Below are 12500 nucleotides of genomic sequence, written 5' to 3' on the forward strand. Positions count from 1 at the left end.
GCTAAATTATGAGTGCATTTCATATTTCTTTTGGGTTGTAATCAAATTATAATGCTCACATAAATGTCATGCTGAATATATGTTCATGTCATTGCCACTCAAAAATAATTAGAATTTAGTTGCTAGTAGAATAACGTTACAATTCAAAATGTAATTTGTAAAATCATTTTTTATGTGCTAGCTTACTACTGCCCCTTGCCAGCTTACTACTGCCCCCTGAGAAGACAAGTACCCTTGCTAGCTTACTACTGCCCCTTGAGAAGACAAGTACCCTTGCTAGCTTACTACTGCCCCCTGAGAAGACAAGTACCCTGGCTAGCTTACTACTGCCCCCTGAGAAGACAAGTACCCTGGCTAGCTTACTACTGCCCCCTGAGAAGACAAGTACCCTTGCTAGCTTACTACTGCCCCCTGAGAAGACAAGTACCCTTGCTAGCTTACTACTGCCCCCTGAGAAGACAAGTACCCTTGCTAGCTTACTACTGCCCCCTGAGAAGACAAGTACCCTTGCTAGCTTACTACTGCCCCCTGAGAAGACAAGTACCCTTGCTAGCTTACTACTGCCCCCTGAGAAGACAAGTACCCTTGCTAGCTTACTACTGCCCCTTGAGAAGACAAGTACCCTTCCTAGCTTACTACTGCCCCTTGAGAAAACAAGTTCCCTGGCTAGCTTACTACTGCCCCCTGAGAAGACAAGTACCCTGGATAGCTTACTACTGCCCCCTGAGAAGACAAGTACCCTTGCTAGCTTACTACTGCCCCCTTGAGAAGACGAGTACCCTTGCTAGCTTACTACTGCCCCCTGAGAAGACAAGTACCCTGGCTAGCTTACTACTGCCCCCTGAGAAGACAAGTACCCTTGCTAGCTTACTACTACCCCCTGAGAAGACAAGTACCCTTGCTAGCTTACTACTACCCCTTGAGAAGACAAGTACCCTTGCTAGCTTACTACTACCCCTTGAGAAGACAAGTACCCTGCGCGCTATTGGCCCTCTAATTACTTAATGATTGAATTTGAATAATCTGAATGATGAGGACAAATAGTGATGGGAGATAGAGCTCCCGTTCCAAAGTGGACACAGGAAAGGACCCAATATGCATGAATACATATTTAAAACCTCTTCCGAAAGGACCTAAAGGACCATCGGTCCAGTCCGAGTGAGGGAAGCAGCAAAAAAGCCAATTGTTTTGCTACTTTATTAAACCGGAATCATGGAGAAATGGAGAGAGAGGCTCAGTGTGAGCAGCTGTATGCTATAAGGGAGTTGAGGCAGAGTGAACAGCTGGAGACTATAAGGGAGTGGAGGCAGAGTGAACAGCTGGAGACTAGAAGGGAGTGGAGGCAGAGTGAACAGCTGGAGACTAGAAGGGAGTGGAGGCAGAGTGAACAGCTGGAGACTACAAGGGAGTGGAGGCAGAGTGAACAGCTGGAGACTATAAGGGAGTGGAGGCAGAGTGAACAGCTGGAGACTAGAAGGGAGTGGAGGCAGAGTGAACAGCTGGAGACTATAAGGGAGTGGAGGCAGAGTGAACAGCTGGAGACTACAAGGGAGTGGAGGCAGAGTGAACAGCTGGAGACTACAAGGGAGTGGAGGCAGAGTGAACAGCTGGAGACTACAAGGGAGTGGAGGCAGAGTGAACAGCTGGAGACTACAAGGGAGTGGAGGCAGAGTGAACAGCTGGAGACTACAAGGGAGTGGAGGCAGAGTGAACAGCTGGAGACTACAAAAGGGAGTGGAGGCAGAGTGAACAGCTGGAGACTACAAGGGAGTGGAGGCAGAGTGAACAGCTGGAGACTATAAGGGAGTGGAGGCAGAGTGAACAGCTGGAGACTATAAGGGAGTTGAGGCAGAGTGAACAGCTGGAGACTACAAGGGAGTGGAGGCAGAGTGAACAGCTGGAGACTACAAGGGAGTGGAGGCAGAGTGAACAGCTAGAGACTACAAGGGAGTGGAGGCAGAGTGAACAGCTGGAGACTACAAGGGAGTGGAGGCAGAGTGAACAGCTGGAGACTACAAGGGAGTGGAGGCAGAGTGAACAGCTGGAGACTACAAGGGAGTGGAGGCAGAGTGAACAGCTGGAGACTACAAGGGAGTGGAGGCAGAGTGAACAGCTGGAGACTACAAGGGAGTGGAGGCAGAGTGAACAGCTGGAGACTACAAGGGAGTGGAGGCAGAGTGAACAGCTGGAGACTATAAGGGAGTGGAGGCAGAGTGAACAGCTGGAGACTATAAGGGAGTGGAGGCAGAGTGAACAACTGGAGACTAGAAGGGAGTGGAAGACAAGAAGACAAGGGAGTGGAGGCCGTGCGGTGTGTGAATGTGTGATTAAGACACAGGAAGATCGGTGCACCAGAGCAGGAACAGAGGGAGAGACCACAACCCCTTATCTTGCGCTACACTAACTTATTGGTAGTTATTTATCATCCCGTTCGATTACATAGTACCTGTCTTGACGTCATCAAACTGAGAGAAACTAGCTACCTAGGCTACTTGAGGCCAGCCATAATGTTACTGCACTTCTTACAATTAGCTACCCAAAATACCAACTCCATTCAGATCATAGCTTAAATAGCAGTCAATCTGTTGGCTTTTGGTGGTTGTAGCCTTGAATTCTCATTTTAATTTCACCTTCCGTTGAGTAGATATCCCCTAACTGGTTTGCCACACAAGCAGAGTAGCGATGCAGTTGTCTCTTTCTGTAGGAAGGATCAGAGTGCAGGCCTTTCTTTGTGACTTTTTCCAAATCATCAATATAGAGTTAATATTGAGTTGCATCATGCAGTCCTTATATTTTGATTTGGAATACATTCCCAGGTTTACAAGCCTATCACAACTAAATAAATCATATATATTATTGTAATGGTGTAGGCCATATTAAATGGATTTATTCAACTTTTTAAAATGCAGATGTTCCAATGCCCAGAGATGCTAAACATGTTTATGTTAAATAACAGTCAATTACCAGCAGATCGTCACAGCTCTGGTTCCATGTTGTTTTCTCTCCATTCAATGTGCTAACAGCCTTTCATCTCTACAAAACATTAAGATTCGATATTCATACATGGCCAAATATAGAGTTTACATTTTCATTTGTGTAGTTCTTTGTTGTAAAATGTAAGCAGTATGGTCCTCCAATGCCATTGTGTCAAGCTGCAAATGTTGGTTATGACCATTGTGCTTGTGTACGTGTTCACGTACACACACACACACACACACACACACACACACACACACACACACACACATACACACACACACACACGTACACACACACACACGTACACACACACACACACACACACACACACACACACACACACACACACACACACACACACACACACACACACACACACACACACACACGTACACACACACACACACACGTACACACACACACACACACGTACACACACACGTACACGTACACACACACACACACACACACACACACACACACACACACACACACACACACACACACACACACACACACACACACACACACACACATTGGGGACATATCCTGTGGGAAGGTTGGGTCTGGGCCAGGCAGTGCTGCCATGGAAACCCGGGATGATTGGCACCCTGCCTAGAGCAGGCATAGAGGAGTGAGGTATGTTGGGAGATGTAGTTCAATGTGGACTACAGATGTGATTGTTAGTAATGGATGTATCACAACCAGGGTGTCAATTCCATTTCAATTCAGTAAATTCATTCAGAGGACCTTTCAGTATTGTATTTTCAATCTACTTCCTAAATTGACTGCATTGCCTGAACAGGCCTCTTATATACAGAAAATATATCACAATAATAATATTGATTTGATTAAATGATTGAACATACAGTTATAATCTCATCCCTGTCTCTGTGTCTCTCTCCCACATGGCTCTATCTCTAGGACATAAACAACCGTCTGTCTCTGTGTCTCTCTCCCACCTCTCTCTATCTCTAGGACATAAACAAGCGCCTGTCTCTGTGTCTCTCTCCCACCTGGCTCTCTCCCCCTCTCTCTCTCTCCAGGACATAAACAAGCGCCTGTCTCTGCCGGCTGACATCAGGCTACCGGAAGGCTACCTGGAGAAGTTTGCCATGAACAGTCCGCCCTTCGACAAGCCCATGAGCCGCAGGCTACGAAGAGCCTCATTGGTCAGTCCACACTCTGCTCTCTGCTCTTAACTTGGCAAGCTGCAATGTAGTCTGAGTCAGCTGTTTTCCTTTGAGTGTGTGTGTGTGTGTGTGTGTGTGTGTGTGTGTGTGTGTGTGTGTGTGTGTGTGTGTGTGTGTGTGTGTGTGTGTGTGTGTGTGTGTGTGTGTGTGTGTGTGTGTGTGTGTGTGTGTGTGTGTGTGTGTGCGTGCGTGCGTGCGCAACTGCGCGGGCACATTTGTGTAGTTCTTTGAAATGAAAGCAGTATGGTCCTACAATACCATTGTGTCAAGCTGAAGATGTTGGTTGTGCCTGTGTTTCTGAGTGTGGATAAGACATTTGACAGGAAGGCAAAGCGACCATATGAGAAGATTGTCATGACAACATGGATATACAAATGTTGGCAAGCACAGATAGGTTAATGCTGACCATAGTTCCTGTCTATGGCCCAGTACACACAGATATGTTAATGCTGACCATAGTTCCTGTCTATGGCCCAGTACACACAGATATGTTAATGCTGACCATAGTACCAGATACGGGCTATTTGGCTTGTCACCATAGTGGAACCATTTTTGGGGCTATTTTTTTTATAGAACCTTAATGGAGAATGAAAAATATCTCATTCTGAAAGGTTCGTTGTAGATCCTTTTGAAGAACCATACAGGGTTCTTTATTCTGGTCAGCCATATTATATTGTTAAAATTCCATAGGTGTTTTTATTGTGTTAATTGACAAGTTGAATCAAGAGAGATACCTCTGGAACAGCTGGGGGTCCCCGAGGAGAGAAGTGACAACCACTGACTGATTTAGCCAACTGTTCTCAATTGACGCAAGGCCATACGAGAGTCTTTCACAAGATACTGTCACTGACCATAGTCATATGTAATATGTACTGACATAAAACAAGACATTAGATAAAGTGGATTGACATGCTCACTCATGGTTGCGCAAGAAGAGCTGTGCGCAAACCACTCCCTAAAATATTTGAATGAGCCACCTCCCTTACATTATCACTGAAAGAGGAGAGAACCTTTTAGTGAATTGTAAAGAACAAATAGAGGGATCAAAATGTTATTTAAGTCATTATGGTTCCACGTAGAACCATCACCCTTTCCAAATAACCATTGAGGAACCCTACTTTTTGTGTGTGTAGGGGACCGATGCATTCTGCATTAGACATGTGAGCCTGGAGTACTTTCTCTCCTTCTCTCCTGTAGTTATTGAGTGAGACCAGGCCCCTCTCCTTCTCTCCTGTAGTTATTGAGTGAGACCAGGCCCCTCTCCTTCTCTCCTGTAGTTATTGAGTGAGACCAGGCCCCTCTCCTTCTCTCTTGTAGTTATTGAGTGAGACCAAGCCCCTCTCCTTCTCTCCTGTAGTTGTGGAGTGAGACCAGGCACCTCCCCTTCTCTCCTGTAGTTATGGAGTGAGACCAGGCCCCTCTCCTTCTCTCCTGTAGTTATTGAGTGAGACCAGGCCCCTCTCCTTCTCTCCTGTAGTTATTGAGTGAGACCAGGCCTCTCTCCTTCTCTCCTGTAGTTATTGAGTGAGACCAGGCTCCTCTCCTTCTCTCCTGTAGTTATTGAGTGAGACCAGGCCCCTCTCCTTCTCTCCTGTAGTTATTGAGTGAGACCAGGCCCCTCTCCTTCTCTCCTGTAGTTATTGAGTGAGACCAGGCCTCTCTCCTTCTCTCCTGTAGTTATTGAGTGAGACCAGGCCTCTCTCCTTCTCTCCTGTAGTTATTGAGTGAGACCAGGCCTCTCTCCTTCTCTCCTGTAGTTATTGAGTGAGACCAGGCCCCTCTCCTTCTCTCCTGTAGTTATTGAGTGAGACCAGGCCCCTCTCCTTCTCTCCTGTAGTTATTGAGTGAGACCAGGCCTCTCTCCTTCTCTCCTGTAGTTATTGAGTGAGACCAAGCTCCTCTCCTTCTCTCCTGTAGTTATTGAGTGAGACCAGGCCCCTCTCCTTCTCTCCTGTAGTTATTGAGTGAGACCAGGCCCCTCTCCTTCTCTCCTGTAGTTATTGAGTGAGACCAGGCCCCTCTCCTTCTCTCCTGTAGTTATTGAGTGAGACCAGGCCCCTCTCCTTCTCTCCTGTAGTTATGGAGTGAGACCAGGCCCCTCTCCTTCTCTCCTGTAGTTATTGAGTGAGACCAGGCCCCTCTCCTTCTCTCCTGTAGTTATTGAGTGAGACCAGGCCCCTCTCATTCTCTCCTGTAGTTATGGAGTGAGACCAGGCCCCTCTCCTTCTCTCTTGTAGTTATTGAGTGAGACCAGGCCCCTCTCCTTCTCTCCTGTAGTTATGGAGTGAGACCAGGCCCCTCTCCTTCTCTCCTGTAGTTATTGAGTGAGACCAGGCCCCTCTCCTTCTCTCCTGTAGTTATTGAGTGAGACCAGGCCCCTCTCATTCTCTCCTGTAGTTATGGAGTGAGACCAGGCCCCTCTCCTTCTCTCCTGTAGTTATGGAGTGAGACCAGGCCCCTCTCCTTCTCTCCTGTAGTTATGGAGTGAGACCAGGCCCCTCTCCTTCTCTCTGTTTGAAGTGATTTAATGAGTCTTAGAGAGATGAAATGAGGATAAAAGAGGAACATTTGAAGGGAGGGATAGAGGAAGGGATGGAGAGTGGCGTTTTTATAGAAGAAGGATGAATGGGGGAGGGGTCAGGTGTAAGGTGTTTGTGTGGTTAGAGGCGAGTGCTGCAAATGAGTGGCAGGCGTGTGTGTGCATGTGTGTGTGATGTAACAGATATCTATAATTCAGTAGTGGAGTCAGTATGCCCTGCAGTGCTCCTCCCGGATGGAAAAACACTGGAATACCTTGGAGACAGACCTCTGATGCAATACACAGGACAGAGAGATAATGAATGCCTGGTAGGAAGGAGGACAGAGAGATAATTAATGACTGGTAGGATGGCGGACAGAGAGACAATGAATGCCTGGTAGGAAGGATGACAGAGAGATAATTAATGACTGGTAGGATGGTGGCCAGAGAGATAATGAATGTCTGATAGGAAGGAGGACAGAGAGATAATAAATGACTGATAGGAAGGAGGACAGAGAGATAAGTGATTGGAAGGAAGTAAAGAGCTAGATACACACATAGAGAGGGAATGATGGGGGAATAGAGGAGTGGAAGAAGGACATGCAGGAGTGATGTATGTTTGTTTGATGGTAAACTACAGTGTCAGTAGAGGTCAGGTTGGGGTTGGGGCTTTCGGTGAACCTGATTGGTTCAGGTATGTTTCAGGGTGGATATGACCGGACGGTTTGTGGTACTGTATTTCCCAGCATTCCTCAGTATTGATGGTCAGTGTAATATGGGTGAGAGTGTACTGTAGTAGGGTTCATAATGCTGTATACTTGGGCATTACTGAGTCTAAATTCATTGCAGACATTAATATTATCATTCTCACAGTTGGGTAACATTATGTGTGATACACTGGTCATTACATGTTCATGCTTATATCATTCTTGTGTAGATGGAATGACGAAATTGAAATAGTCTGAAGTCTTTATTCAAATACTGTCACTGGACACCTGAAATTTGTCATGCAATCAGTCTATTTCGAGATAAATATTTTTATCCCTTCAAGTGCCTAATTTAAAAATAAAATTCTCTCTGTAATTGTTTTGACAGAGCATAGTTTTTTAATTAACTGACATAAAACCTAGCAGAAGCTCCCGAGTGATGCAGCGGTCTAAGGCACTGCATCTCAGTGCTAGAGGCGTCACTACAGACCCTGATTCGATCCCGGGTTGTATCACAACCAGCCGTGATCGGGAGGTCCATAGGACGGCTAACACAATTTGCCCAGCGTCGTCCGGGTTAGGGGAGGGTTTGGTAGACCGTCATTGTAAAATAAGAAGTTGTTCTTAACTGACTTGCTTAGTTAAATAAAGAAATACAAAAAAGTTCCATTTGCCAGTTGGCACATTCTTGAAACACTAACTGTACCAGCCTTTAAACACAGGATCAGTTACTGTGATGAAACATCCTGTTTAGAACGCCCGTATCGAATCTGGGTTTTCTTTCAGGAAGAAGTCCATTCTACTGAAAATGATAAAATACATCATATTTTAGATATGGACAGACAAACGGTCTGGAGGTACAGCTGTCAAAATGGCCGACATCCTACTTCAAGGGCATCCTCAGGAGTCAATGTGTAACTGAAACACTGATCATGTTAAAAATGATTCTCTCATCTAGATGGAAGTAGGGGCACAGTAGAGGATAATTAATTATCTGTAATTGTATATCCTGACCTTTGACCCCGAGGCACTGAGGCTATCTTTTTTCTTTCATAGTCGTCTCCCAATCCCCATCAATTATTCACTGTGTCGTCCAGTAAGATTCAGTGTTCCGTTGCGTTAAAAGACGCTTGGGGGGAAGGAAGAGCGTTGGTTGGATGGAGGGGGTAAGAAGTGATGGAGTCCGACAGGTGACCCCTGTTGGTTGGAAGCATGTCTTGCATCATATCAAACCACACAACACTCAGCAACTCCTCTCACTTTCCTGTTAATCTGAATGAAATCAAAACCCTGCAACACTTTTTTGTATTTTGTTATTTAATAAAAACATATATATTTTTTTACTTTTACCCCTTTTTTCTCCACAATTTCATGATATCCATTTGGTAGTTACACTCTTCTCCCATCGCTGCAACTCCCGTACGGACTCGGGAGAGGCGAAGGTCGAGAGCCATGCGTGAAATTTCAGATACGTGATATTCAACTGCCCGGTTAGAATGAGGTGTCAGTGTAAAACATTATTTTTCCCATTGGCTGTTTGTAATTCATTGATTGATGATGTCATCATTAAATTGATTGAGCTGTGGTGTCTGTCCACTCCTCACGGTCACGCTCAGTGGCCATCGTTGTTCATGAAATGGATCTCTCCTCGCACTCTCCTTTCTTCCTTACTTCCTTCCATCCATCCTTCCCTTTTCTCTCCTAGCATCCTTCCTTTTCCCCTATCTCTCTCCCTCCCTCCCTCTATCTCTTTCTCTATCTGTTTCTCCTTCTCTGTCTATGTCAACCCCCTGTCTCTTGCGTGGCATCATTTGCTTCACACACACACACACACACACACACACACACACACACACACACACACACACACACACACACACACACACACACACACACACACACACACACACACACACACACACACACACACACACACACACACACTTATTTGTTTTTGTTGTTTCATTTTGGTCCAATAAAGTAGGTTTGACCTAGTTCTGTTCTGCGAGCAGAGAGCAGAGCCAGTGAAGCGTTGGGAATGGAATGAACCCATTACCCAGCTGATATATTAGTTAGGACTAACATTGGCTTATCGGAGGATCCACTGTACCACACACACACACACACACACACACACACACACACACACACACACACACACACACACACACACACACACACACACATACATACACACATAGTACATAATCTGTCTGAACAGTACTATACTATACTATACTTTAAGTACCAATGAGCTAAGGAGGGAGGGGGATGCTAGACAGACAGAAAGACCATTGGTTAGGTCATACACACATCCTCCACTGTGTCAGCCACGCTTAAACTGCCTGAAAGCCTGCAGATTTATTTTCCTGCGCGGGGATTGCCTGGGGGGCAAGTGTGTGTGTATGTGGGGGGGGCGGTTGTTCTGTCCAAATGATTCCACCTACATGAGCAGCGCTACTCCCCAACAAGGCTGAGGGATCCTGACAGCCGCTGTCACATACAGATGTGTGTGTTTGGATCTGAAATCACCTCAGCGTACCAAGTGTCAAGGCGAACCATTGCCAAATGACCCTGTGTACTACTGACAGATTACTGTAGGCAAGCAACTCCAGGTCAATATTGTGTTTGACATTTGGGAACGTGTAGCAGGATAATGTGATTTAAACTGTGAAAGTGTAGCAGGATAATGTGATTTAAGCTGTGAAAGTGTAGCAGGATAATGTGATTTAAACTGTGAAAGTGTAGCAGGATAATGTGATTTAAGCTGTGAAAGTGTTGCAGGATAATGTGATTTAAACTGGGAAAGTGTAGCAGGATAATGTGATTTAAACTGGGAAAGTGTAGCAGGATAATGTGATTTAAACTGTGAAAGTGTTGCAGAATAATGTGATTTAAACTGTGAAAGTGTTGCAGGATAATGTGATTTAAACTGTGAAAGTGTTGCAGAATAATGTGATTTAAACTGTGAAAGTGTTGCAGGATAATGTGATTTAAACTGGGAAAGTGTAGCAGGATAATGTGATTTAAACTGGGAAAGTGTAGCAGGATAATGTGATTTAAACTGGGAAAGTGTAGCAGGATAATGTGATTTAAACTGGGAAAGTGTAGCAGGATAATGTGATTTAAGCTGTGAAAGTGTAGCAGGATAATGTGATTTAAACTGTGAAAGTGTAGCAGGATAATGTGATTTAAACTGGGAAAGTGTAGCAGGATAATGTGGTTTAAACTGGGAAAGTGTAGCAAGATAATGTGATTTAAGCTGTGAACGTGTAGCAGGATAATGTGATTAAGCTGTGAAAGTGTAGCAGGATAATGTGATTTAAACTGGGAAAGTGTAGCAGGATAATGTGATTTAAGCTGTGAACGTGTAGCAGGATAATGTGATTTAAACTGGGAAAGTGTAGCAGGATAATGTGATTTAAGCTGTGAAAGTGTAGCAGGATAATGTGATTAAGCTGTGAAAGTGTAGCAGGATAATGTGATTAAGCTGTGAAAGTGTAGCAGGATAATGTGATTTAAACTGGGAAAGTGAAGCAGGATAATGTGATTTAAACTGGGAAAGTGTAGCAGGATAATGTGATTTAAGCTGTGAACGTGTAGCAGGATAATGTGATTTAAACTGGGAAAGTGTAGCAGGATTATGTGATTTAAGCTGTGAAAGTGTAGCAGGATAATGTGATTTAAACTGTGAAAGTGTAGCAGGATAATGTGATTTAAACTGTGAAAGTGTAGCAGGATAATGTGATTAAGCTGTGAAAGTGTAGCAGGATAATGTGATTAAGCTGTGAAAGTGTAGCAGGATAATGTGATTTAAACTGGGAAAGTGAAGCAGGATAATGTGATTTAAACTGGGAAAGTGTAGCAGGATAATGTGATTTAAGCTGTGAACGTGTAGCAGGATAATGTGATTTAAACTGGGAAAGTGTAGCAGGATAATGTGATTTAAGCTGTGAAAGTGTAGCAGGATAGTGTGATTTAAACTGGGAAAGTGTAGCAGGATAATGTGATTTAAACTGTGAAAGTGTAGCAGGATAATGTGATTTAAGCTGTGAAAGTGTTGCAGGATAATGTGATTTAAACTGGGAAAGTGTAGCAGGATAATGTGATTTAAACTGGGAAAGTGTAGCAGGATAATGTGATTTAAACTGTGAAAGTGTTGCAGAATAATGTGATTTAAACTGTGAAAGTGTTGCAGGATAATGTGATTTAAACTGTGAAAGTGTTGCAGAATAATGTGATTTCAACTGTGAAAGTGTTGCAGGATAATGTGATTTAAGCTGTGAAAGTGTAGCAGGATAATGTGATTTAAGCTGTGAAAGTGTAGCAGGATAATGTGATTTAAACTGGGAAAGTGTAGCAGGATAATGTGATTTAAACTGGGAAAGTGTAGCAGGATAATGTGATTTAAACTGGGAAAGTGTAGCAGGATAATGTGATTTAAACTGGGAAAGTGTAGCAGGATAATGTGATTTAAGCTGTGAAAGTGTAGCAGGATAATGTGATTTAAACTGTGAAAGTGTAGCAGGATAATGTGATTTAAACTGGGAAAGTGTAGCAGGATAATGTGGTTTAAACTGGGAAAGTGTAGCAGGATAATGTGATTTAAGCTGTGAACGTGTAGCAGGATAATGTGATTAAGCTGTGAAAGTGTAGCAGGATAATGTGATTTAAACTGGGAAAGTGTAGCAGGATAATGTGATTTAAGCTGTGAACGTGTAGCAGGATAATGTGATTTAAACTGGGAAAGTGTAGCAGGATAATGTGATTTAAGCTGTGAAAGTGTAGCAGGATAATGTGATTAAGCTGTGAAAGTGTAGCAGGATAATGTGATTAAGCTGTGAAAGTGTAGCAGGATAATGTGATTTAAACTGGGAAAGTGAAGCAGGATAATGTGATTTAAACTGGGAAAGTGTAGCAGGATAATATGATTTAAGCTGTGAACGTGTAGCAGGATAATGTGATTTAAACTGGGAAAGTGTAGCAGGATTATGTGATTTAAGGTGTGAAAGTGTAGCAGGATAATGTGATTTAAACTGTGAAAGTGTAGCAGGATAATGTGATTTAAACTGTGAAAGTGTAGCAGGATAATGTGATTAAGCT

The 12500-nt window shown here is 44.0% G+C and overlaps 1 protein-coding gene across 6 annotated transcripts in view; it reads left to right on the plus strand.

Annotated features, from left to right (window-relative positions):
* The window catches only part of LOC129861118 (cyclin-dependent kinase 17-like), an 86884-nt gene that overhangs the window by 53940 nt on the left and 20444 nt on the right, over positions 1-12500 (plus strand). For all 6 annotated transcript variants that reach the window (XM_055932260.1, XM_055932261.1, XM_055932262.1 and 3 more), the window contains one exon: positions 4026-4151. In XM_055932260.1, coding sequence (XP_055788235.1) covers positions 4026-4151 — 126 coding nt within the window. The remainder of the gene's footprint in view (positions 1-4025; positions 4152-12500) is intronic.

This window comes from Salvelinus fontinalis, chromosome 8, assembly GCF_029448725.1.
Source record: "Salvelinus fontinalis isolate EN_2023a chromosome 8, ASM2944872v1, whole genome shotgun sequence".
Classification (NCBI taxonomy): domain Eukaryota; kingdom Metazoa; phylum Chordata; class Actinopteri; order Salmoniformes; family Salmonidae; genus Salvelinus; species Salvelinus fontinalis.